This window comes from Berghia stephanieae, chromosome 11 (assembly GCF_034508935.2).
Source record: "Berghia stephanieae isolate SIO BIC M18660-M18661 chromosome 11, UCSD_Bste_1.3, whole genome shotgun sequence".
NCBI classification, from domain to species: domain Eukaryota; kingdom Metazoa; phylum Mollusca; class Gastropoda; order Nudibranchia; family Aeolidiidae; genus Berghia; species Berghia stephanieae.
The window spans coordinates 31,074,353-31,101,852 of NC_088370.1; the positions used below are offsets into that span (position 1 = coordinate 31,074,353).

Below are 27,500 nucleotides of genomic sequence, written 5' to 3' on the forward strand. Positions count from 1 at the left end.
ATATCGAATACGTGTGGTCAAGTTTAATAACGAATACAGATTAAAGGCTGAAGTATTTTTGGCTTTCTAAAAATGTTGGCCGTTGATTTTAGTGACTGATATCGAATACGTGTGGTCAAGTTTAATAACGAATACAGATTAAAGGCTGAAGTATTTTTGGCTTTCTAAAAATGTTGGCCGTTGATTTTAGTGACTGATATCGAATACGTGTGGTCAAGTTTAATAACGAATACAGATTAAAGGCTGAAGTATTTCTTTATAAAAATGTTGGCCGTTGATTGTAGTGACTGATATCGAATACGTGTGGTCATTTATAATAACGAATACAGATTAAAGGCTGAAGTATTTTTGGCTTCCTAAAAATGTTGGCCGTTGATTTTAGTGACTGATATCGAATACGTGTGGTCAAGTCTAATAACGAACAAAAAGTAAAGGCTGATATATTCTGGCTTTCGAAAGAGCAAAACTGTATTATGTTAATGACTGATATTGAATACGTGTGATCAATGCTAGTATTGATTCAAGAGTAAAGACTGAAGCCTTTCCGGGTTCCAAAAGAGCGAGACATCATGATATTGGTGACCGATGTTGAATCCGTGTGATCGTGGTTAGCAATGAATAATGAATACTCAATGACTGTCAATAAACTGTGTTGAAAGCTGTTTACATTATAAAACTAATTGACCGAAATTATCACCAGATTGGGAAAAAAATCTTTCCACTGAACAGGTTTTGTGATTCTACAACTATAATTATACAAGTTATTCTTCTTTTGCTTCTTATTACTTCTTTTTCTTTTGTTATCATCATCTCCATCATCATCATCATCATCATCATCAGCATCATCATCATCAGCAGCAGCAGCAGCAGAAGCAGCATCATCATCAATATCATCATCAGCATCATCATCAGCATCAACATCATCATCGCCCTCCTCCTCTTTATCCTTCTCGTCTCTCTCTCTCTCCCCTCCTTTTCCTCATCATCATTATCATCAGATTAGGAAAAATTATCATTATCATCATCATCATCATCATCATCATCATCATCATCATCATCATCATCATCATCATCATCATCAGAACCAACATCATCATTATCATCATCTTCTTCTTCCTCCTCCTCCTCCTCCTCCTCCATATCACCATCATCATCATCATCATCATCATCATCATCATCATCATCATCATCATCATCATCATCATCATCATCATCATCATCTTACTACAACTACTACTACTACTACTACTACTACTACTACTACTACTACTACTACTACTACTACTACTACTACTGTGCGGCTATGTGGTCTTGTGGTATGACACTCGCTATCGGATCGGAAGGTCCTGGGTTCGAGCCTTCCTCGGCGCATATTGAGTCCTTGGAAAATGGTCTTTATTCACATTCTCTCACCGTACTCAGGTGTAAAATGAGTACCTGGTCGTTAACACCGTTGTCTTCTTCTTCTTCTTCTTCTTCTTCTTCTTCTTCTTCTTCTTCTTCTTCTTCTTCTTCTTCTTCTTCTTCTACTTCTTCTTCTTCTCCCACTACTGCTACAATACCATCACTCTGAAACAAGAAGATTGTTGCACAATGCATGAAGACTTGTTTCACACTCCCAAAGGGATTGGACAACATTCTAACATTTCACGATTGTTCCCCTTTTCAATACATTACAGAAAAACAGTCTGTGGAGACGTCGGACTTTAAGATGGTGCTGCAAGTTCTACAAGAGTTGTTGGTGTTTTTGGTGAAAGCAACGCTTGCCTGGCTGTGGGCGATTGTTCAGTTTTTCCTTCCCACCTTCCTCATCGGCAAAGATGTCAAAGGTCAAACTGTTCTCGTCACGGGAGCTGGTAAGGAACCTGCGTGACCTACGTGCACTTATTAGCAGGTCTGATAACCGAACGCCATTAAAGGCTTGTTTTTACATTGTTGTAGTGAAAAATATTTTTAACAGCTTTGACAGTATTTCCATTAAAACAATGAGCCCAAAACAATTTGGGTTCGTTATCAGACCTGCAAATATGTACACGTTGTTTGTGACCCGTCGCTTCAAAACGGTATTATGTCACGGTGGTTCATATTTTAAAAATCAAAATCACAGTAAAAGAAAAAAAAAGAGAGAGAGAAAGATAGAAATAGAGATAGATAGATAGATAGATAGATAGATAGATAGAGAGAGAGAGAGAGAGAGAGAGAGAGAGAGAGAGAGAGAGAGAGAGAGAGAATTAGAGCTTTGGTTCAAATTTTTTTTTGAAAGTGGGGGGGGGGGGGGTTGGGGCTGTTATATATATATATATATATATATATATATATATATATATATATATATATATATACATATATATATATATATATATATATACCTCTTTATATATACCTCTTTATATATACCTCGCCTCTTTACGGTTTACACAAATGACTGTACAAGTGACTTGGTCCCAATTTTGAAATTTGCTGACGACACTGCCCTTCAAGGGTTAATATTTAAAGATGATGAAACGCCATACAGATCTGAGATCGACTAATTTGTTGGTTGGTGTGAAGATAACTTCCTGAAATTAAATGTAGGAAAAACCAAAGAAATGATTTTTGATTTAAGAAAGAACACAAATTCCATCACTCCGCTCAAAATTAAAAATCAAGCTGTTGAGCAAGTTTCGGTTTACACATATTTGGGTATTTTAATCGACAATAAATTGCAGGCATTTACAAATCGATGCTGTTATCTCTAAATTGAACAAAAAAATGTATTTTATTCGGAAACTTTCAGAATTTGACATAGACAAAACGTTATGCACCCTTTTTTATAGATCCGTTTTTGAGACCGTTATTACTTTTTGTATTGAGCATGGTGTGGAAATGCCAGTATTTGCGACAGTAAGAAAATTGATCGGATAATTGATAAAGCCAGGAGTTATACTCACCCAATTTCCAATGTGGAAGAACTGTTCAAGAGATTTTGTCTAAGTAAAATGGAGAAAGTTATGAAGGATGGCGATCACCCCCTTCGCAAATATATTAAGTTCTACCACGAGGAGCCGTCGCCTTATATCTATAAAAACAAAGACAACACGTCACCTTAATTCATTTTTGCCACATGGTGTTCGAATTTTCAACGCGCAACTGTGATTTAAATTAAATACTATCTTTTAAATATGCACACACAAGTTCGGACTAAAGGCCAGAGTTATGGCCTATCTCAATTTATTGAATTAATATGTAAGGTGTTGCTATTGGTTCTTGGTTGTATGTTTTTACATTTTTGTACATTTGCAATATATATATATATATATATATATATATATATATATATATATATATACATTGTCGCGATAGATTCTCAACTTTGTGTTTAAACATTGTTATGCATGCCACGTATGTAAACGAAATTCCATTTTTTTTTGGATGAATAAAGTAGATATATATATATATATATATATATATATATATATATATATATATATATATATATATATATATATATATATATATTTATATTTACCTTACTAGAGTTCCCTCTCTCGACAGAGGTTGAATGTCATGGGACGCCATATTTCACTTCACGCTCGGGGACCATTACCGACCAGTCATTTAAAAAAAAATCTTTTTGACAGTTGTTACCTCCACATAATTTCCTATCCAGGACTTCCTTGATTTGCCTCGTGCCTATAATATCTATTTTCTTTAAATTTCAGGTGGAGCGATTGGGTCCCTGTTGTGCAAGCGATTTGCTGGTCTTGGCTGTAACTTGGTTCTATGGGACATCGATTCTGCCCTGAATGAGAAAACTGCGGTGGAATGTCGGAGTCTGGGTGCCGATGTTACCACGTTTGTGGTGGACCTCACGGATAAGGAATCCATCTACAACACGGCGGATAAGGTCATTGCCAACTTCTGTACATGACTTATAGATAGTATGTGCTAAGCTTAGCATCTCATAACATTGCCGTCCGGAAGGATAACCGACCAACACATAAAACTATGTGTTATTTTGAACGTTTATAGATAGTATGCGCTTGGCTAAAAAGCTCATAACATTGCCATCCGGAAGTATAACGGACAAACACACAAAACTGTGTGTATCCATGAACGATTATAGTCAGGTTAATACAGTTCAGTGAGCATTACTCATAAACGCGGATGGTAAAAAACAATAACAAAGACCTGAGTGACGTCATCTTCGAACTATCTATAGATAGTATGCAGATGACGTCACTCAGGCCTTTGTTATTGTTTTTGCCATCCGTGTTTGTGAGTTGTTCTCACTAAACTGTATTAACCAGACTATAAAAGTTCATGGTTACACTGAGTTTGTGTGTTGGTCCGTTATACTTCCGGATGGCAATGTTGTGAACTCCTTGGCCAAGCGCATTCTATCTATAGTCTGGTTACTATAGATAGAACGCGCTTGGCCAAGAAGCTCACAACATTGCCATCCGGAAGGATAACCGACCAACACATAAAACTATGTGTTATCTTGACCGTTTATAGTCTGGTTACTCTCGATAGAATGCCCTTGAAGCTCACAACATTGCCATCCGAAGTATAACCAAGAACGTTTAAAGTCTGGACAATACAGTTTAGTGAGAATAACTCTTAAACGTGGATGGCAAAAAAAAATGGCAAAGACCCAAATGACGTCACTTCATTCTATCTATAGATATAACAAAGTTGGCGTTACTCAGGTCTTTGTTGTTTTTACCATCCATGTTTATGAGTAATTCTCACTTAACAGTATTAACCAGACTATAAAACGTTTAAGGTTACACATAGTTTGGTGTGTTGGTCCGTTTGATATTTCCGGATGGCAGTGTTGTGAGTTTCTTAACCAAGCATACACTATCTATAGATAGTTCGAAGATGACGTCACTCTGGTCTTTGTTATTGTTTTTTGCCACCCGCGTTTATGAGTAATGCTCACTGAACTGTATTAACCCGACTATAAACGTTCATGGATACACACAGTTTTGTGTGTTGGTCCGTTATACTTCCGGATGGCAATGTTATGAGCTTCTTTGCCAAGCGCATACTATCTATAACCGAAATAACCTGCAGCAGATCTTGAGTATTACTCACAATTTTAACAGATCTATTTATTTATCTTTATGTCGATTGATCAATAGGCTTCAACAGTCGTGACGTCACTTCCTCGTAATCACGCATAGTAACTTAGTAACTGGTTCTAAACTATCGGAACAATGGCGGACGCCCTTATGAAATACTTCTCCGACGTGCACAAGATTGTATCCAGACGAGAAAAACATTATAAATCTGATCATGTGTTGACTTTTATACATTCTAATCACAATGACACGTGAAAAAGTTCTAGCCAAAGTGATGAATAAAAAGTATCCAATTTCTTTGTTTAGAACCAAGCCGCTGGTTGCTGGGCGGACGTGACGTCAGGCTATTGAATCCTTTTAATTTACTTACGTATCTACAAATTTATTTAGTTGCGTTTGCTTTTATTTTATTATTTTTTTTAGGTTGAAAGAGAAGTCGGTAGAATCGACATCCTTGTTAACAATGCTGGAATTGTGACAGGCAAAAAAGTGATGGAAGCCCCTGACAAACTCATGGAACTGACTGTCAAAGTTAACACAATGGCACATTTCTGGGTAGGTGAACGTCATTTATTATTTGTTTTTTTTTTTTGTTTGTTCGTTTTTTTTTTTTGAGCTTTTATATAGCGCGATATCCACTAAATGTGCTCAAAGCGGGGTCCCTGGCGAACAGCAAAACATGAATGACGAAACATGACGCCTGTTAGGCGATATTACAATTTTTCTGACAGAGACAACGCTCTTACCGGCCAGGTACTCATTTTACACCTGAGTACGGTGAGAGAATGTGAGTAAAGAGCCTTTTCCGAGGATTCAACTATGCGCTGAGTGAGGCTCGAACCCAGGACGTTCCGATCCGAAAGCGAGTGTCATACCACAAAACCACATAGCCGCACATAATTTATTATGAGCATTGTTAATAATAATAATAATAAATGGCATTTATATAGCGCTTTACCCCGTTGTCACAGGCTCTAAGCGTTACAGTGATATAAAACAAAACATATTACAGTGAGACAAGTGTGAAGGAAACGTGATACGAATTCAATTTAACAACAACAAATATGAAAATAATATTGCAACATTATGACGTAAAAAGATAAAACTTTAAGCGAGATTTGAACGTTGTCAACGAATCCGAGCATCTCACATGTGACGGGAGAGAGTTCCAAAAATGGGGGGCCGAAAATTGAAAAGACTGTTCACCTATTTTACGCAATGGCTTAGGTTTGACAAGGATTGATTGGTCATTGCTTGACCTCAAGTTTCTATTGGGGACATATATGTTTAGAAGGTCTTTAATATAGGAGGGACTGTTCGTGCTCAGGGATTTGTAGACAACAGTACAAATCTTATAGGCAACTCTTTTTTCAACAGGAAGCCAATGTAACTCACGGAGAAGAAGAGTTGCTGACGGGTATTTTTTGTTATTGCGTACAATGAGCCTGGCTGCGTTATTTTGAGCAACCTGAAGTTTGCTAATTTTGTCTTTAGTTAAATTCGCCCAAAGGGAGTTACAATAGTCCAATTTAGATAAAACCAAGGAATTAATCAAAAGTTCTGTTATATGCTTCGGTATTAAATTACGAATTTTGCTTATTTTTTTCATTTCTATGTACATAGATTGTATGGTGTTATTCACGTGGCTTGTCATGGAAAGATCTTTATCAATGATGACGCCAAGGTTTTTTGCTTTATTTGAAAATTCTATTGTGCTATTTCCGAGAGTAATTAGTGATTTATTTGCCTGTTTAAGGATACTCGGTCTTCCACACATTAAAATCTCAGTTTTACTATCATTTAATTTTAACTTATTGTGGTACATCCAAGATTTAATCTCATTAAAACAGCTCGTAATTCGTTGTATTAAGAACTGTAAATTACTAAGGGGTGCTGAATCATATATTTGCGTATCATCTGCATAAAAATGATAACTCAGATTGAATCTGGATATCACACTAGAAAGGGGCTGCATATATACAGTAAAAAGGACAGGGCCAAGAACAGAGCCTTGTGGCACTCCAAAATTTAGTAAAACTTGTTCTGACTGAACACCATTCACCACGACAGTCTGCCATCGATCCTGTAAATATGATGTAAACCATTTAAGGGCAATTCCTTTTATGCCGAACGTATTTTCTAGTCTTCTTAACAAAATGTCATGGTCAATGGTGTCAAAGGCAGCTGAAAGATCTAAAAGGCATAATACATTGATATTGTTAGCATCAGCATTACATAACAAGTCATTAAAGATTTTAAGAAGCGCCGTTTCAGTACTGTGTTGATGTTTGTAGGCTGACTGAAAGGGTTGTTCCAAACTGTTGTTCTTAAGATGAGATGTTAATTGTGTAAGAACTACCTTCTCCAAAAGTTTTGACAAAAAAGGTAAATTTGATACAGGACGATAATTGTTTAATATATTGTGGTCCAGTGATGGTTTCTTCAGAAGTGGTTTGACGAGGGCACTTTTGAAGCACGATGGAACTTCGCCAGTCAGTATGGTTGTATTTATGATCGATGTAATGGATGGTAATAATGTATCGATGGAGCTGGCCAAAAGCTGTGCTGGTAGGGGATCAAGGTCGCAGGATTTAATGGGGGCTTTTTTTATCAACTCGTTTATGAAACTAGGTGAAACTGGTTGGAACTTGTCTAAAGGGGTACCACAGAATGTATTTGTATCTATAAATGGTTCATGCCGATCTAGTTCTGAACGAATGTTGTTTTCCCTAACGATAAGTCGATCAGTTCAAAATATATGTTTAAAGTATTGAATACAATTTGAACTCAATTCTATTGTCTTAATGATAATGGGCGATACATTTTTCGACTTCTTAAGAGATCTCCACAGAACTTTTTATTTTGACGCGGAGGGATATTTTCTGCATCTAATATTTTATTAATATACTTCGCTGACTTGTCGTAGAGTTATTTCCCAATGTTAAGAACGGGAAATGGTTCATATAAATTTTAAGAAATATATTGGAATCAAAAATTAAGAGAGGAGCCACTAAGTGGTATCGATTCAGTGCAAGTACTCCCACGTCATTGTCGTACTCGCTAACCGGAAGGTTGACGTGACACCATAGAATTAAACGAATGAGAATACGTACGAAGCCTAAAAAGTGTCCACCAATGAAAGCATTCAGCGCCATTTTGTTGTTGGCTGAGAATGTAGTAATTACCATTCATTCGGTATCTATGTCAACATAACGACACAAGAAAAACAACAAACAATATCAAAATCCACAATAAAATGTTTCAGAACTGTTGCGTATATTTATGGCACAATGAAGCTGTCAAAAAATGAAGTTAGAGAATGTGTGTAATCATGTATTATAATAACCTGTAATGTGTTTTCCAACCACCACATCATCTACTACTACAACCACCACCACAATATCATCACTAACACTACTACTACAACCACCAGCCCCACATCATTATCACTACCACTACTACTACACCACCACCAGCACATCATCATCACTACCATTACTACAATCACCACAACCACATCGTCATCACTACCACTACTACTGCAACCACCACCACCATATCATCATCATTACCACTACTACCACAACCACCACCACCACTACTACTACAACCACCACCACATCACTACCTCAACTACTACAACCACCACCACAATAGCATCACTACCACTACTACTACAACCACCACAACCACATCGTCATCACGACCACTACTACTACAACCACCACCATATCATTACCATTACCACTACTACTACAAACACCACCACCACATCATCATCACGACCACCACTACTACTACAACCACCACCACCACCATATCATTACCATTAGGTACCACTACTACTACAACCACCACCACATCATCATCACTACCACTACTACTACAACTACAATCATCACCACCACCACATCATCATCACTATTACTACTACAACTACAACCACCACCAACACCACATCACCTCACTAACACTCAGTACTACAATCACTACCGTTAGGTTTTGGAGCTTTACTTCATTTGAAATAAGGAAACTTCGGAATTGTATTTGGCATTGTGTTATATATCATAATATAATTCTAATCAGTTATCTATTTAGAACTAGATACTATACAATATGTATGCCAAATACCACCCCAATTCCCCTTTCTTGTGTGAGGGAATTCCTCTTTCGGCATTGAAATTGAGTGTGAGAGAGTCATCACTACACACATAAACAACAGAAACAATTTAAAAACAAGACTATGACACGCAACCACTCACACACGAGGCTATACTATTTATCCTTTTCTCTATATAGAATAGGACAAGACAAACAATAGCTTGACTCTCGCTACACTTCGCATTGATGTTTGTCGTCTCACGAGTTCAACTCTCGGTCGACCTGTCAATATTCCTTTTTGCCTCGGACGTAATCATTAATAGAATGTTGTGTGGTTTTGACCGTGAAGAAAACCTTAAGAAGTCACATTTATATCATTTTAGAGAGATCGTTTTGAATAATTTTGAGTTAAACGAGCGAGCAGCAACTTGTTTTCATGAACGGCCGATCAGCGCTTGTTTACTATAGTAACGCGATTCCCAGCCAACAGCAAAATGGCGGATATTTTTCTCATCGAGGCCGCTGGTTGGTTAGCCAATAAGAGCACCGTACGGTTTCCATTGGGTAAATTCCTTGCGTGACACACAACCCAGTGCAAAAAATGATGGAACCTGTTTTCGATGGGATTCGACAAAACAAATTTGAGTTTTTGATAAAATCATCACGACGTCTAATCAATCTCATTACACACGAAAACCATCTGTATGCCAAGTGTAAACTCCATGCAAAATTTGATGACGATTGGTACAGTTTGTTTTTTTGAGCCTTAATGTTTAAAAAAAAATTCCAATTTGCCAAATATATATTAAAATAAGATGTGCTAAGGTGTAAAATGCGTTGTCTATTTTCGAAGAATTGTAATATCGCTTAACAGGAGTCATATCTCATCCTACAAGTTAAGTGTTGCTGTTGGCTAGGGACCTTTTGTAAAGTTCTTTGAACACGTTTAGTAGATGTTGCGCTATACAAATACTCTTTTTTATGTACTGGCTGCCGGGCACTCACACCTGAATATGGCGAGAAAATGTTTGTAAAGAGCTTTTTCCAAGGACTCAACAATGCGCCACTCAGAGCGGGACTCGAACCCTGGACCTTCCAATCCGAAGCGAGAGTCATAACATAAGACCATAATATGGCCGCACATCAGACCCTTGCAAATAAGACACGTCATGTCGGTGTGGATCGAATACTTAAAATTAAATTCTGAACAAAACTTATAAGATTTTATATGAACCTAGATATTTTCACTGAGCAGGGTAAGTTGTTTTTTTTTTTAAACTTCCAACAACAACAACAACAACAACAACAACAACAACAACAACAACAACAACAACAACAACAACAATAATAACAACAACAACAACAACAACAACAATAATAACAACAACAACAACAACAACAACAACAACAACAACAATAATAACAACAACAACAACAACAACAACAACAACAATAATACAACAACAACAACAACAACAACAACAACAACAACAACAACAACAATAACAACAACAACAACAACAACAACAACAACAACAACAACAACAACAACAACAACAATAATAACAACAACAACGACCTCAAAGTCCGAATTTTAATCATGTTGACGGTTAACTCAACATTTTAAAAAAATCTAATTAATTCCAACATAATACCAGACTAATACGATATGTCACTCGACTCAGGTATGAATGAGTACCTGGCCATAGGCAGTGACGGATATTGTTAGAGTGTTAGTACAAAACAGGCAACTGGCACTATATGAAATGAAAATAGTTTCATATGTCTTGCTTGGGGAATAAGTGAACCATTGTGATGCGCATTGAGCATGGTGAATTAGTGGAAATGAGCCCAAAAAATGTTTATATTCATTTATTCATTCATTTATTTATTCATTATTTTGATGTTATTTTATTTCCTGCTGGTGTTCCAGATGGCCAAGGCATTCCTCAATCAGATGATCAGAAGAAATAAAGGGCATTTGGTGACCATTGCAAGTTCGGCCGGCCTTCTTGGAGTTGCAGGTAATTGATGGTTCCTCCGTGACCTTGCATTGCGTTAACTTAAAAAAAAAAAAAAACAAACAAAAAAAAAAACCAACTCATAACAATGCTAACCGGATATAGATAGAATGCGCTTGGCCAAGGAGTTCACAACATTGCCATCCGGAAGTATAACGGACCAACACACAAAGTCTCTGTAACCATGAACTTTTATAGTCTGGTTAATACAGTTTAGTGAGAACAACTCACAAACGCGGATGGCAAAAACAATAACAAAGGCCTGAGTGACGTCATCTGCATACTATCTATAGCCTGACCGTATAGCCTGACAGAGAAATCCAAAAGGACTGACAGTTTGACGTCATTATTTGGTTTTGCACCGCCTAGTGAGCTGTCGTTAGTAGAGCTCATTGAAACAAGTTATTTCATTGGTTGAACTATTGAATACAACTCACGATTTGTTTTCTTTTGTGGCCAAAGACTGGCATTTTGACGTCATTTTTTGGTCAGTGTCAGGCAAAAAGTTAACGATGGCGACGGTGTCAGCTATAGATAGTTCGAAGATGACGTCACTCAGGTCTTTGTTATTGTTTTTTGCCATCCGCATTTATGAGTAATGCTCACTGAACTGTATTAACCCGACTATCAACGTTCATGGATACACACAGTTTTGTGTGTTGGTCCGTTATGCTCCCGGATGGCAATGTTGTGAGCTTCTTAGCCAAGCGCATACTATCTATAACTTTACGATGGCTACGTGCTGTGCGCCTGGCTAAGAAACTCACAACTATTGCCATCCGGAAAATAACGGATCAACACACAAGACTATGTGTAACCTTAACTGTGAAAATCTGGTATATTACAGTTAAATGCGAATTACTCATAAACATAGATGGAAAAAAAAATACCAATAACCTAAGTGACGTCAACAACATTCTATCTATAACCGTTCAAGGTTATACATAGTTTTGTGTGTTGATATGTCCGGCTGGTGGATTTTATGAGTAGATTATATAACCGCACAGCATCAATATCCCATTTCAGGATGTTGTATGTTGGCTTAGCGCACAGCAACAAAAGAAACATTGTGTGGTAGGTAATCTAACCTCGGACAATCGTCATAGTTTAAACATGGCAGTTAGCATTTTAAGCTAAGCAAACTACACGGTCTTACGCTTAAAAGTAAAAACCGACAACATAGTTCAACACACCTGATCTGTCGTGTATGCGTAACCTTTCACGTTCGTTCATATCATGATTGATAAAAATTGCTGAATAATCATCAACCAGCTGTCGATCTAAAAAAAAACAAACAACAAAAAAAAAAAAAAAAAAAAACACAAACAAAAACAAAAAAAAACAAAAAAAAAAAAATAAATAAAAAAAATAAAAAATAAAAATAAAGCAAACGAAGAACAGACTGACCCCATCTCTATTCATGCATTGATTTTGTCTCCCTGATAGAAGGCAGCATGGGGTCTTAATAGGATTCAATAGTCTGATGTCACGTTCGCCCAGCAACTTGGTTATAAGCAAACAACAAAAAAAACGGTACTTTTTCTTCTTCGTGCTTGCTAGAACTTTTTTACAGGTCATGTGATCAGAATGTATAAACGTCAAAACAGATTTATAATGTTTTACTCCTCTGGATACATTTGTATGCTCGTCGAAGAAGTATTTCATACGGGCGTCCGTCATTGTTCCGATAGTTTAGAACCAGTTACTAAGTTATGAGGGAAGTGACGTCGCGACTTTTGAAGCCTATAGAACACTTAGATAACCACGCCTCTCGGACAGTTGTCATAATGTAAACGATGGCAGTGATTGGTTAACATAGCGAAAAACTCAGGTTTCACTATGATATGTGTCTAAGTAAAATACCCACTGTTCTACCGCTTGGTTAAAAGAACCAACACAGAAAACTTTGTGTAAATTTACACGTTTATAATATGATCGCGAAAATCTTATGATAACTCGTGACCCATTTGGCCGGATAAAAACAATAACAATGATCAGAGAGAGGTTGATTTCATTCCCGTTATTGTTTATAAACAACCAACTATGTTTGCACAAATGTCATGCTTTGATTGGTAATAACATCTACTGGTTAATTAAGTGTGACAGGTGCCGATTTCGACGACAGGACGTTAGCAATATCACATTTCCACCGATAATTAATCATTTATGTCGCCATTTGTGATCTTCAAGAGGGGGGGGGGGGAGGGGGTCCCGGTAGCTCAGTTGGTAGAGCACGAGCATCACAAGATAAAGGGACCGAGATCGATCCCGGGTGCAGTTAAGATTTTTTTTTTCTTTCTGACCCACCCGCCCACCCAGCAGTGAATGTCTGTTAGATTAGGCGGAAAGTACTTAGCAATCGACTAGCGTCCTATCCAATGGATAGCAAGCAATTTCTTTTGTCCGTTTCGTTTCACACTATAGAAACCGGGATAAACTCCGGCTCTGAAGGGCTCCTTCTTGTGTTATGATCTTCGGGATGCGACCAGAGTCTTTACAAAATTCGTAGCCTGTGCGGCTATGTAGTCTTATGACATCGCCTTCGGATAGGAAGATCCTAGGTTCGAGTCCCGCTCTGGGCGGCGCATGGTTGAGTCATTGGAAAACGCTCTTTACCCACATTCTCTCACCAAACTCAGGTGTAAAATGAGCACCTACCTGGTCGTTAATAGCATTGTCTCTGTCGTAAAAAAATGTAATTCGCCTAAGAGACTCCATGTCTCGTCCTACATGTTAAGTGTTGCTATCGGCTTGGGACCCTTGAAATCGCCTTTGATTAGTGCAAATTGCGCTATATAAATGTTCATTTTTATAGAAAGAACTAAACTGACGTCATTCAGCTCTTTGTTATTATTTTTAGCCAGCCATTTTTATGAGTAGTTCTCGTTAAGTTCTATCAATCAGACTATAAACGTTCAATGTTATACATAGTTTGTATGATGATGATGACGATGAGGACGACGACAACGACAACGATGACGACGATGATGATGGTGGTGATGATGATGATGATGATGATGATGATGATGATGATGATGATTATGATGGTGGTGGTGGTGGTGGTGGTGGTGGTTGTGGTGGTGGTGGTGGTGAGAATGGGGATGATGATGAGGATGATGATGAGGATGATGATGATGATGATGATGATGATGATGATGATGATGATGATGATGATGATGATGGTGATGATGATAAAATAACTTCGTCCCATTTAAATATAAGAAAATTTACAATACAAAATAAAATGCACGCGTAAAATTCAGTTGTTTAGATTTATTATTATTCAACGCGTTTTTTCAACTCTCATCAAAGGCATACTAAGCTGCTCGAAGTTGTAAACTGTAAAAATTAGCAAACAAAAATGAATATAACAGCTTTTTAAAAAAGAACATAGCACCAACCAAAAAAAACGGAACGTTTCGGGCTCAAAATCATACATCAGCCAACAAAAGAAAATGAAAACACAAATATATTACTGTGATACCAGATCGGCGGTCGTTTTTTTTTTTGTTTTTTTTTTGTTTGTTTTGTTTTTTGTTTGTTTGTTTTGTTTTGTTTTTGTTTTTTGTTTTTTTTATTTTGTTTTTGTAACGTATTTATGTTTTCATTGATTTGTTTTGTTTTTTCTTGTTGTTGACCGTAGAAGAGTTTCGAACCCGAAACGTTCCGTGCTTCGTAATTTTTCCTTTTAAAAAATCTGTTGAGCACGCTTAGTGGATATTGCGCTATATAAAAGCTCAAGTTGTTTGTGTTTGGATTTTTGTCTTTTTTAAAAATTCTGTTTTGTTTGTTATTTATGAATTAAACACCAATCGTTCTTTCCCGGTTGTTTCTAGGTCTAGCTGATTACTGTGCTTCCAAGTTTGCAACGGTTGGGTTTGAGGAGTCCCTCCGTCTTGAACTGCATCGCCGACCAGACAATGAAATCAAGACAACATGTGTTATGCCATATCACGTCAAGACACCCATGTTTACAGGTTGTGAGTCCAAGTAAGTGGGTTACGATCACTCAGATCTTTGTTATTGCTTTTTGCCATCCACGTTTATGAGTCATTCTCACTTAACTGCATTATCCAGACTATAAAAGTTCATGGTAACACAGAGTTTTGTGTGTTGGTCCGTTGTTCTTCCGGATAGCAATGTTGTGGGCTTCTTAGCCAAGAGGATACTATCTATATTGTCATCTATAGATAGTTCAAAGATGACGTCACTCAGGTCTTTGTTATTGTTTTTTGCCATCCGCGTTTATGAGTAATGCTCACTGAACTATATCAACCTGACTATAAAAGTTCATGGATACACAAAGTTTTGTGTGTTGGTCCATTATAGATAGTATGCGCTTGGCTATGAAGCTCACAACAGTGCCATCTATAGAAAGTATGCGCTTGGCTATGAAGCTCACAACATTGCCGTCCGGAAGTATAACCTACCAACACACACACACGCACACAAAACTCTGTATAACTATGAACGTTTATAGATAATTCGAAGATGACGTCACTCAGGTCTTTGTTATTGTTTTTTGCCATCCGCGTTTATGAGTAATGCTCACTGAACTGTATTAAACAGACTATAAACGTTCATGGATACACACAGTTTTTTGTGTTAGTCCGTTATACTTCCGGATGGCGCAATGTTATGAGCTTCTTAGCCAAGCGCATACTATCTATAGTCTGGTTATTACAGTTTAGTGAGAATTACTCATAACCGCGGATGGCAAAAAAAAAAAAAATAATAATAACAAAGACCCGAATGATGTCAACTTCGTACTATCTATCTACAGATCATCTCCATTGTTTTTTTTTGTTTGTTTTTTCAAACTTTTCTGCATTCTTATTTTTAGATTTCCCCTTCTGATGGATGGTTTGGAAGCCGAGTACACAGCGGACAAGATCATTGACGCCATTCTACGAAATCAAGAGGTCGTGTGTATGCCCAAACAAATCTACATCTTATCAGCTCTGAAAACGTGAGTTGTCTCTCATAGATGCTATGTGTTTCGGTAGAATACTGCTAACAACCGCCTGCTAAATTAATTATTATATAGCGCAATATCCACTAAACGCGCTCAAAGCGCTTTATAAGGGGACCCTGGCCAACAGCAACACTTAACATGTATGACGGGACATGACGCCAATTAGGCAATATTACATTTTTTTTTCGGACAAAGATAAAGGGCCAGGTACGCGTTTTACACCTGAGCACGCTGAGAGAATGTGAGTAAAGGGTCTTTTCAAAGGACTCAACTATGAGGCGAGACGCTATGTGTTTCGGTAGAATTCTCTCAACATCCGCCTGCCAAATTAAACATACCAACACACGAAACTGTGTGTAACCTTCAATGTATAATATAGTCTGATTGATATAATTTAGTAAGAACTCGTCACTAATAGGCTGTTTAAAACTATTAACAAACATCGGACTAATATCAACATCGTTCCTTCTATTAATGCTGTGTGTTGAGCCAAAATGCTTACAACATCCGCCTGACTAATTAAACATAACAACACACAAAACTGTATGTTTCCTTTAAAGTTTATCTATAAATGAAGATGACGTCACTCAGGTCTTTGTTATTGTTTTTTGCCATCCACGTTTGTGTAATTCTCACTCAACTGAATGACCACATAATAAACGTGTAAGGTTACACATAGTTTTGTGTGTTGGTCGTTCTTCTTCTTCTTCTTCTTCTTCTTCTTCTTCTTCTTCTTCTTCTTCTTCTTCTTCTTCTTCTTCTTCTTCTTCTTCTTCTTCTTCTTCTTCTTTTATTATTATTATTATTTATTATTATTATTATCATCATTTCATTATATATAATAATAATAATAATAAATAATAATAATAAATAATAATAATAATAATAATAATAATAATAATATTATTATTATTATTATTATCATCATCATCATCATCATCATCATCATCATCATCATCATCATCATCATCATCATCATCATCATCATCATCATCATCATCTCATTATTATTATTATTATTATTATTATTATTATTATTATTTATTATTATTATTATTATTATTACCATTATTACTATCATTATTATTATTATATTATTATTATTATTATATATTATATTATTATTATACTACTATATTATTATTATTATTATTATTATTATTATTATTATTATTATTATTATTATTATATTTATTATTATTAGTATTATATTATTATTATTATTATTATTTATTACATATATTCTTTTTCTCAATTACCCCCCCCCCCACCCCTTTCTCACCGTCCCCCCTCCCACCCCCTTTCACAGGATGATGCCAACTACCGTTAGCCGTCTCCTCAATGACTTTGCAGGCGTCACAGATTTCATGGATTCATTTGTGGGAAAGAAGAAGAAGAATTGAGGTGTAGACCAAACGCCAATCAATTAGATATGCTGTCAACTGGAATAACTATGCCTCAGGGGGTAATTTTGCCTCAAGAGCGTGGCTACTTTGTTTCAAGGGGTAATTTTGCCTCAAGAGCGTGGCTACTTTGTTTCAAGGGGTAATTTTGCCTCAAGAGCGTGGCTACTTTGTTTCAAGGGGTAATTTTGCCTCAAGAGCGTGGCTACTTTGTTTCAAGGGGTAATTTTGCCTCAAGAGCGTGGCTACTTTGTTTCAAGGGTAATTTGCCTCAAGAGCGTGGCTACTTGTTTCAAGGTAATTTTGCCTCAAGAGCGTGGCTACTTTGTTTCAAGGGGTAATTTGCCTCAAGAGCGTGGCTACTTTGTCTCAAGGGGTAATTTTGCCTCAAGAGCGTGGCTACTTGTTTCAGGGTATTGCCTCAGAGCGTGGCTACTTTGTTTCAAGGGGTAATTTTGCCTCAAGAGCGTGGCTACTTTGTCTCAAGGGGTAACTTTGCCTCAAGAGCGTGGTTACTTTGTCTCAGGGGGTAACTTTGCCTCAAGAGCGTGGTTACTTTGTCTCAAGGGGTAACTTTGCCTCAAGAGCGTGGTTACTTTGTCTCAAGGGGTAACTTTGCATAAAGAGCGTGGTTACTTTGTCTCAAGGGGTAACTTTGCCTCAAAGGGTAACTTTACCTCAAGTGGTAACTTTGCCTCTAGTGATAACTTAACCTCTGCAACATTGGAGCATCGTTAGTAATCTCAGTTTCATTGTAGTTATTATACTGGTTAAATTAATTGACTTGACTTTTTATCAAAGGAAATAATTGAAAGAAAACTAAATGTAGGCCTGCTCTGATTGGTCGAAAAAGAGAGGGTTACCTGGTCCAACATTCAAGAGGGAAAGTTTTCCCCCAGTGCCAAAGTTACCCCCAGTTGACGGTATCAAAATATTAAATTATAATTTTATAAAGTTGTTGAGGTTTTCATTTACAATTTAACTCCATACTCACCATTTTCCGGATTTTCCGTATTCATTAGTCTGATGTCACGTCCGCCCAGCAACGAGCAGCTTGGTTCTTAACAAAGAAAATCGGTACTTTTATTTATTCATGTTGGCTAGAACTTTTTCACATGTCATGTGATCAGAATGTATAAAATTAAAAACATGATCCGACTTATAATGTTTTTCTCCTCTGGATACGCTTTTATGCTCGTGGGAGAAGTATTTCGTAAAGGGCGTCCGCCATTGTTCCGATAGTTTAGAACCAGTTATTAAGTTACTATGCGTCATTACAAGGGAAGTGACGTCACGACTGTTGAACCCTATTGAGGCGATTGTCACATAATTTACTTATTTTCCTGTTAGACGCATCTATATACAAGGGAGATAAAAGCGGGAGTATGAGAAATCCATTTAATTTTCACCGATTGCTTTCTTTCTTTCGTCTGTAAACACTGAGTGCAAGGGAGTGAACTTTTGATGTGTCAAGAGAGATATTGAGTGAATGCAGCATCTACCAAATTCAGTCCCTTGGTTGGTGGACAAAAAAAAAATTAGATAGAATGAAGGTGACGTCACTCTGGTCTTTGTTATTGTTTTTTTGCGAGTAATTAAACTAAACTGTATTAACCAGACTATAAACGTTCAAAGTTACGTTAGTTTTGTGTGTTGATCCGTTATATTTCCGGATGGCAATATTGTGAGCTCCTTAGCCAAGCGCATACTATCTATAATTGCAAACAAAGACATTTCCACACGGGACTGGTGTCTTAGTGTTGTAAGTGGCTTGTTGTTGTTTGTATGAGTTGTTCTATAGATAGAATGCGCTTGGCCAAGGAGTTCACAACATTGCCATCCGGAAGTATAACGGACCAACACACAAACTCTGTGTAACCATGAACTTTTATAGTCTGGTTAAAACAGTTTAGTAAGAACAACTCACAAACGCGGATAGCAAAAACAATAACAAAGGCCTGAGTGACGTCATCTGCATACAATCTATATTGTAAGTTTTGTTCACTCGTAAAAACTATCGAGCCCCCCCCCCCCCCCCCCCCCCCCCAAAAAAAAATATTTTAAAAAAAATGTTTACACGTGTGCTTTCCTCTTAACAGTGTTCACAGTGTTGGACACAAGTAAGGGGAGAATATGTGATAAACACACTCATCGAATAGATTTGTACAAGAAAAAGATGTTGAAGGGATGTCTTTTTGATTGCGCGCAATGTGTGTGTATGTGTGTGTGTGTGTGTGTGTGTGTGTTATAGATGTAGATAGATAGATAGATAGATAGATAGATAGATAGATAGATAGATAGATAGGTAGGTAGGTATAGTAGGTAATAGATAGATAGATAGATAGATAGATAGATATAGATAGATAGATAGATAGATAGTAGGTAGGTAGTAGTAGATAGATAGATAGATAGATAGATAGATATAGATAGATAGATAGATAGATATGAATCGGTTAGATAAATAGGTCTAAGATGAAATTAAAGTGAAACATGATGTAGATGAACATTGTGTAAAGATTTTAGATAGATAGATAGATAGATAGTAGATAGAAGATAGATAGATAGATAGATAGATAGATAGATAGATAGATAGATAGATAGTAGATAGATAGATAGATAGATAGATAGATAGATAGATAGATAGATAGTAGATAGTAGGTAGTAGATAGATAGATAGATAGATGATAGATAGATAGATAGATAGATAGTAGGTAGATAGATAGATAGATAGATAGATAGATAGATAGAGTAGGTAGGTAGTAGTAGTAGAATAGAATAGATAGATAGATAGATAGATAGATAGATAGATAGATAATAGATAGATAGGTAGTAGATATTGATAGATAGATAGATAGTATAGATAGATAGATAGATAGATAGTAGTAGTAGTAGGTAGTAATAGATAGATTAGATAGATAGATAGATAGATAGATAGATAGATAGATAGATAGATAGATAGATAGATAGATAGATAGATAGTAGATAGATAGATAGATAGATAGATAGATAGATAGATAGATAGATAGATAGATAGATAGATAGATAGATAGATAGATAGATAGATAGGTAGATAGATAGATAGATAGATAGATAGATAGATAGATAGATAGATAGATAGATAGATAATGAAGAAGAAGAAGAAGAAGAAGAAGAAGAAGAAGAAGAAGAAGAAGAAGAAGAAGAAGAAGAAGAAGAAGAAGAAGAAGAAGAAGAAGAAGAAGATGATGATGATGATGATGATGATGATGATGATGATAAAATGTATGGCTGGTATGCTGTAATTTGCTTGAACCCAAAGTTACAAGGACGTTCTTTCAGGAAAAGTAAGTAAATTAATGAATGAATGAATAAATAAAACAAATGAATAATTAATAATAAATAAACATGTGTCATTGGTTGTTTATTATTTTCACTCTCAACTGGTAAAGTACAGCTTCACACAGAAATGATTTTTTTCCTGGCCTCTCAATGCACGCATCGTTGATTGGGTAGCTAGGTCTATCATAAGATCTGACAAAAGTTCTTCTTGGATAGACAATCGTCCTATGTAGACGGTAGAAAGTAATTAATTCTCAGGCAGGCGTCAGACGGAGAAAGACGCTCCCCCTTCGCCACCCGCAAATTTACTCCCTATTTGCTGCCTTCTTTCATTTCTATAGATAGTTCGAAGATGACGTCAATCAGGTCTTTGTTATTGTTTTTTGCCATCCGCGTTTATGAGTCATGCTCACTGAACTGTATTAACCTGACTATAAACGTTCATGGATACACACAGTTTTGTGTGTTGGTCCGTTATACTTCTGGATGGCAATGTTATGAGCTTCTTTGCCAAGCGCATACTATCTATAGATAGTTCGAAGATGACGTCAATGAGGTCTAAGTCATTGTTTTTTTTTTTTTTTTTGTTTGTTTTTTTTTGCCATCCGCGTTTATGAGAAATGTTCACTGAAACTGTATCAACCTGACTATAAACGTTCATGGATACACACAGTTTTGTGTGTTGGTCCGTTATACTTCTGGATGGCAATGTTATGAACTTCTTAGCCAAGCGCATACTATCTATTCGCTGTTTTACAAGCCTCTCAGGTGTTGTCAGGCTCTTGTTATTGATGCTATGCGTTTAGGTAAAATACTTACACTATCCGCCAGCCAAATTTTAGCACAAAACTGTGTGTAAACTTAAAACAGTTATAGAAAGAGAGCTCTTTGTTATTGTTTTATACAGCCATTTTAACGAATAGTTTACACAGTAATGATTTCAATCAGACTATAAACGTTTAAGGTTACACACATTTTTGTATGTTGGTATGTTTGATTACCCCTGTTCTCGAAAATTTTATTTTAAAACTGGTCGAATAAACATTTCAGAGGTTTTATTTTTGACTTGAAAATTAAAAAAAAAAGAATATTTTGCCCCTGAAATCAACGGGTGGCCGTCGTTAAGTTACTGGAGAACGACGTTAAGTCTTGATGGGAAAGTACTTTAAGGCTAAGTATTTTCAAACCTGTTGTTAGGCTATCTTGTGATGACAACCCGTCTTGATTGTCCAATGAAAAATACTCACCATGAGATATAGATAGAACGAAGATGACGTCACTCAGGCCTTTGTTATTGTTTTTTGCCATCCGCGTTTGTGAGTTGTTCTCACTAAACTGTATTAACCAGACTATAAAAGTTCATCAAGGAATCAGTGACCAGTGCAAGCTCTCTAATGTGTCATGTAGGGGGAGGGGGGGGGGGGGGCAGCGTGGATCAGTGATCGAAAGGTAGCGAGTTCGATCATCTGCCGCTGCGCTGTGTGACCTTGAGCAAGTCACCTCGCCCTAGCTCAATTTGCTGCGCTGCACTGCGGCTAACGCCTGGGTTATTCCAGTCTTCCATTGGGATAGACCCTATAGACAAATTTCCCCTATGGGATGAATTAAGGGAATTTATTTCAATTTAATTTAATTTCAACGGAACACATTAAACTTGAGCCAAGTTTCATCATTTTGAATAAAAATTGAATTTCCAGCGTCTAAATCGCCTCCACGTAATACCGTTATGAGAAGATGAGTCATAAATGTATATAAAATGTCTATTCCAAGGACGCATCGCCATGATACTTGTATTTCTTCTTCTTCCAGTGTCATCTCATGGGTTGAGGTCGACTTGAAATGACACGCCAATCTTCCCAGTTGACGGCTTGCTGACTGCATTCGGCTGCCGACAATCCTGTCCATGTCCTCACATCATCTATCCAAGTTCTTGCTGGCCTGCCTCTTCCTCTTTTCCCCTCAACTCTACCCTCAAGAATGTCCTTGTTGACAGTTTGATGGCGTCTTATTGACGAAGTAAACAGGAACATTTCCAATGATTTACCATGCTCAGTGCGCTTCACTATGTTTTATCTAATCCTCCAGCATGGAACCATATTTTCATTTTAAACAGTACTCGTCGACTGTTAGTCGTCATTTTTGTACTAACACTCCTGCATATCGTCACAGCTAATGATCAGGTACTAATTCACACTTGAGTCGAATGGAGTAATACGTGTGTGGAACTATGTCTGGAACTAAGAAGATGGATGTATCCTTTGGGGATCTAGAATTGTAATTTCTAAGAGTTTACATACAGATGTTCTCACTACATTACATGATACACACATAGGTGCATGAAAAATGAAGAGTCTTGCACGGTCATGGTTTTGGTGGCCACAAATGGACGCTGATATTGAAAAGTTTGTTAAACTGTGTTCTACTTGTGCCCAACATGCTAATCATCCCGCTAAGGCACGCCTACAAAATTGGGATTGGCCGCTTGAACCATGGAAACGTATCCATTTGGATTTTGCAGGGCCCTTCATGAACAAAATGTCCTTGATTGTTATAGATTCGCATTCTAAGTGGTTAGAAGTCAAATTAATGAATACCATCACTGTATCTGACACAATAGTAGAAGTGAAGGAAATCTTTTCCACTCATGGATTACCAGACACGATTGTCTCAGATAATGGTCCAAGTTTCACTGGTCATGAATGTAAACACTTTTGTGCTGCAAATGGTATTGAGCACATTACAAGTTTACCATAGCATCGGGCTACAAATGGTTTGGCTAAATCAGCAGTGAGCATAGCAATGATTAAAATGAGTAACGGTACCAGACTACCTCTGAGAGAAAGGATAATTAAATTCCTAGCTAAATATCGCTCCACACCTCAGGTAACAACAGGATATACTCCAAGTGAATTGTTATGTGGTAGGAAGATGAAGACCCATCTTGACATGTTGCATAAGATAAAGACCCATCTTGACATGTTGCATCCTACAGTTCAAAGGTCTGTGTTTAAGCACCAACAATTTCAGAAAAATAACCATGACAGACATGCGATTGAGAGAGATTTTGGGTGAATGAAAATGTGTATGTGAGGAACTTTGGCAGAGGGGAGAAATGGGTGGAATGGGAAGAATAATTGAAAGTACAGGACCAGTGTCCTATAAAGTAAAAACTGATGAGGGTTTAAGTAAACGTAGACATGCGGATCACTTAAAGATCACTTGTGCTGATAATGATTGTGGACCCGTTACAGTGAGAGTTGAAGTGAATGACCCAATAGACACTAAGAATAACAATAATAACCATGAAACAAGAGATGCACCTTGTTCACCTGGACCATTGATGTCAGAAGGCCAGAGTGTTGCTTCATCCACTCAACAACCACTACTAAGAAGGTCAAATAGAGCAATAAAGGCTCTCACAAAATTAGAATTGTAACTGACTGAATTGTTGGTTGTATAAACGTAAGGCGCAAATCATTTCAATAGAGTGTTTCAGCAGATCTAGGACTTAGTATAGATAGAATGAGCTTGGCCAAGGAGTTCACAACATTGCCATACGGAAGTATAACAGACCAACACACAAACTCTGTGTAACCATGAACTTTTATAGTCTGGTTAATACAGTTTAGTGAGAACAACTCACAAACGCGGATGGCAAAAACAATAACAAAGGCCAAGTTGACGTCATCTTCGAACTATCTATAGACTTAAGACCAGGGCCTTCTCAATATAGTATCGGGCCTGTCCAACCGTATTGCGCGAGTTCTCTGCTGGGCTTAAAATTTAAAACCCCGCGATATTTGATTGTCAACAAAGTGTATGCATTGTGTGTACACATTACACACCACAGTTACGCTGGATTACCTGTTGATACAATGAATTTGTCGCGTCGTTTGTTATTATTTCTGTTCATGGATATATATTCATTGTGATTGCCAATCCCACCATGATGTTTGTTGTGTGTATCTTTTAAAATCTAATTTAGCAATTGAAAAATAATTTAAAGGTAATTTAAAAACTATAGTGTCATCGAAGACATCATCTGCCGTCGAGCGAAACCTTGAACTGTTGCCTTGAGTCAAAACAAAACCGGATGATCTTGTACTTGTACACATCAAAATGAAATTGTCATTGATAATCTATTCAGTGATGCCAAAACTCCGGTTTCACCTGAAAAAACTCTGGTCTTGAGCAAAAAATTCCGGGTTCCGGGCAACTTCCGTCAAATTCCGGTGAGGTCTAATTCTTCCAAGGACACCCCCCCCCCCCTTCCAACCACCACATCATCATCACTGCCACTAGAATTATAACCATCATCACTACCACTACTACTGCAACCACCACCACATCATCATCATCACTACCACTACTACTACAACCACCACCACATCATCATCACTACCACTACCACAACTACCATCACTATTACAACCACCACATCATCATCACTACTACAACCACCACCACCACATCATCATCACTACTACAACAACCACCACCACATCATCATCACTACCTCTACTACTACAACCACGACACCACATTATCACTACCACTACTACTACCCCACCACCGCCACATCATCATCACTACCACTACTACTACAATCACCACCACCACATCATCATCACTACCACTACTACTACAACTACCACCAATACCACATCATCACTACCACTACTACTACAACCACCACCACCACATCATCACTACCACTACTACTGCAACAACCACCACCACTACATCATCATCACTGCAACTACCACTACTATTACAACCACCACTAGCACATCATCATCACTACCACTACTACTACAACCACCACCACCACATCATCACTACCACTACTACCACAACCACCACCACCACATCATTACCACTACTACTACAACCATCACCACCACATCATCATTACCACTACCACTACAAGCACCACCACCACATCATCATTACAACTACTACTACAACCACTACCACCACATCATTACTAACACTACTACTACAACCACTACCACCACATCATCACTACCACTACTACTCCAACCACCACATCATCATCTCTACCACTAATACTACTACAACAGCTACCACATCATCATCACTACCACTACTACTACAACTACCACCAACACCACATCATCACTACCACTACTACTACAACCACCACCACCACCATATCATCATTACCACTACTACTACAACCACCACCACCACATCATCACTACCACTACTACTGCAACAACCACCACCACTACATCATCATCACTGCAACTACCACTACTATTACAACCACCACTAGCACATCATCATCACTACCACTACTACTACAACCACCACCACCACATCATCACTACCACTACTACCACAACCACCACCACCACATCATTACCACTACTACTACAACCATCACCACCACATCATCATTACCACTACCACTACAAGCACCACCACCACATCATCATTACAACTACTACTACAACCACTACCACCACATCATTACTAACACTACTTCTACAACCACTACCACCACATCATCACTACCACTACTACTCCAACCACCACATCATCATCTCTACCACTAATACTACTACAACAGCTACCACATCATCACTACCACCACTACTACAACCACCACCTCATCTTCATCACTATCACCACCACCACATCATCATCACTACCACTGCTACTACAACCACCACCACCACCACATCCTCATTACTACCACTACTACTACAACAACAACCACATCTTCATCATCATTACCACTATTTCTACAACCACCAATACCACATCATCCTCACTACCACCAGTACTACAATCTCTACCATTTGATTTTGGTGCTTTACTTCATTTGAAATAAGGAAACTTTGGGATTGTATTTGGCAATGTGTTTATGTATCATAGTATAATTCTAATCAGTTATCTATTTAGAACTATACAAAACACAAATACAATGCCAAATACCATTCCAATTCCTTTTTCTTGTGTGCGTAAATTCCTCTTTCGGCATTGAAATTCATACGAGTGGTGTCTGAAACTCCTGTGAGCCAAATTTAAAATTGGCGTCTCTGTCTATTTATCTTAATTCTTTAAAAAAGCTCACCTCTCAATCAACATCAACATCATCTTGCTAGAAATTGTAAGTTACCATATTTAACACCATCAATACAATTCTCCTTCTCATCTCCTCCTTTTCATCAACCTCCATCCCCTTCACCTCATCATCATCATCATCATCATCATCATCATCATCATCATCATCATCATCATCATCAGATACCCCCCTCCAAAATTCTAACCATTCATTTAATCACGGTATTAATCAAAGTTGCATCATTCATTTTTTCATCATCAAATTAATCGGCAATGACTGTATTACCGTTATGAAGTGAAAATATTGAAATATCACTTGCCTCCTTACTTTCTCCGCCTCGTCCTCCTCCTCCCAGCTTAATAGCCAATATTCTCATCACAAACAAAAAAAAAATTTTATTCTCTATTGTCTTCTGGCACTTTTCTACTCACTTCATATCTTGTTGTTACCAACATAAGTGCCTGCTCCACTCACTTTTCTGAATTAAAAATTCACCCCATACACCGGAGCATACTCAAT

The 27,500-nt window shown here is 37.4% G+C and overlaps 1 protein-coding gene and 1 long non-coding RNA gene across 5 annotated transcripts in view; one reads left to right on the forward strand and one right to left on the reverse strand.

Moving 5' to 3' along the window:
* LOC144956882 (epidermal retinol dehydrogenase 2-like) overlaps window positions 1–20,946 on the forward strand; it is a 24,411-nt gene extending 3,465 nt beyond the window's left edge. The window contains exons 2-9 of one of the 3 annotated variants that reach the window (XR_013642028.1): window positions 1,680–1,856; window positions 3,702–3,886; window positions 5,493–5,624; window positions 11,104–11,194; window positions 15,028–15,181; window positions 16,035–16,160; window positions 17,476–17,830; window positions 17,995–20,946. Coding sequence is in view for 1 of the 3 variants with exons in the window: in XM_078887690.1 (XP_078743816.1) it covers window positions 1,712–1,856; window positions 3,702–3,886; window positions 5,493–5,624; window positions 11,104–11,194; window positions 15,028–15,181; window positions 16,035–16,160; window positions 17,476–17,569 (927 nt within the window). In the remaining 2 variants the exon portion in view is untranslated. Of the gene's footprint in view, window positions 1–1,679; window positions 1,857–3,701; window positions 3,887–5,492; window positions 5,625–11,103; window positions 11,195–15,027; window positions 15,182–16,034; window positions 16,161–17,475 lie in introns of all 3 variants that reach the window. The other 2 variants (XR_013642027.1, XM_078887690.1) reach the window with 2 other exon arrangements.
* LOC144956888 (uncharacterized) overlaps window positions 11,093–27,500 on the reverse strand; it is a 24,951-nt gene continuing 8,543 nt past the window's right edge. For both annotated transcript variants that reach the window (XR_013642032.1, XR_013642031.1), the window contains exons 3-4: window positions 18,564–18,629; window positions 11,093–11,232 (exon numbers count right to left, since the gene is read on the reverse strand). This is a non-coding gene — a long non-coding RNA (uncharacterized LOC144956888). The remainder of the gene's footprint in view (window positions 11,233–18,563; window positions 18,630–27,500) is intronic.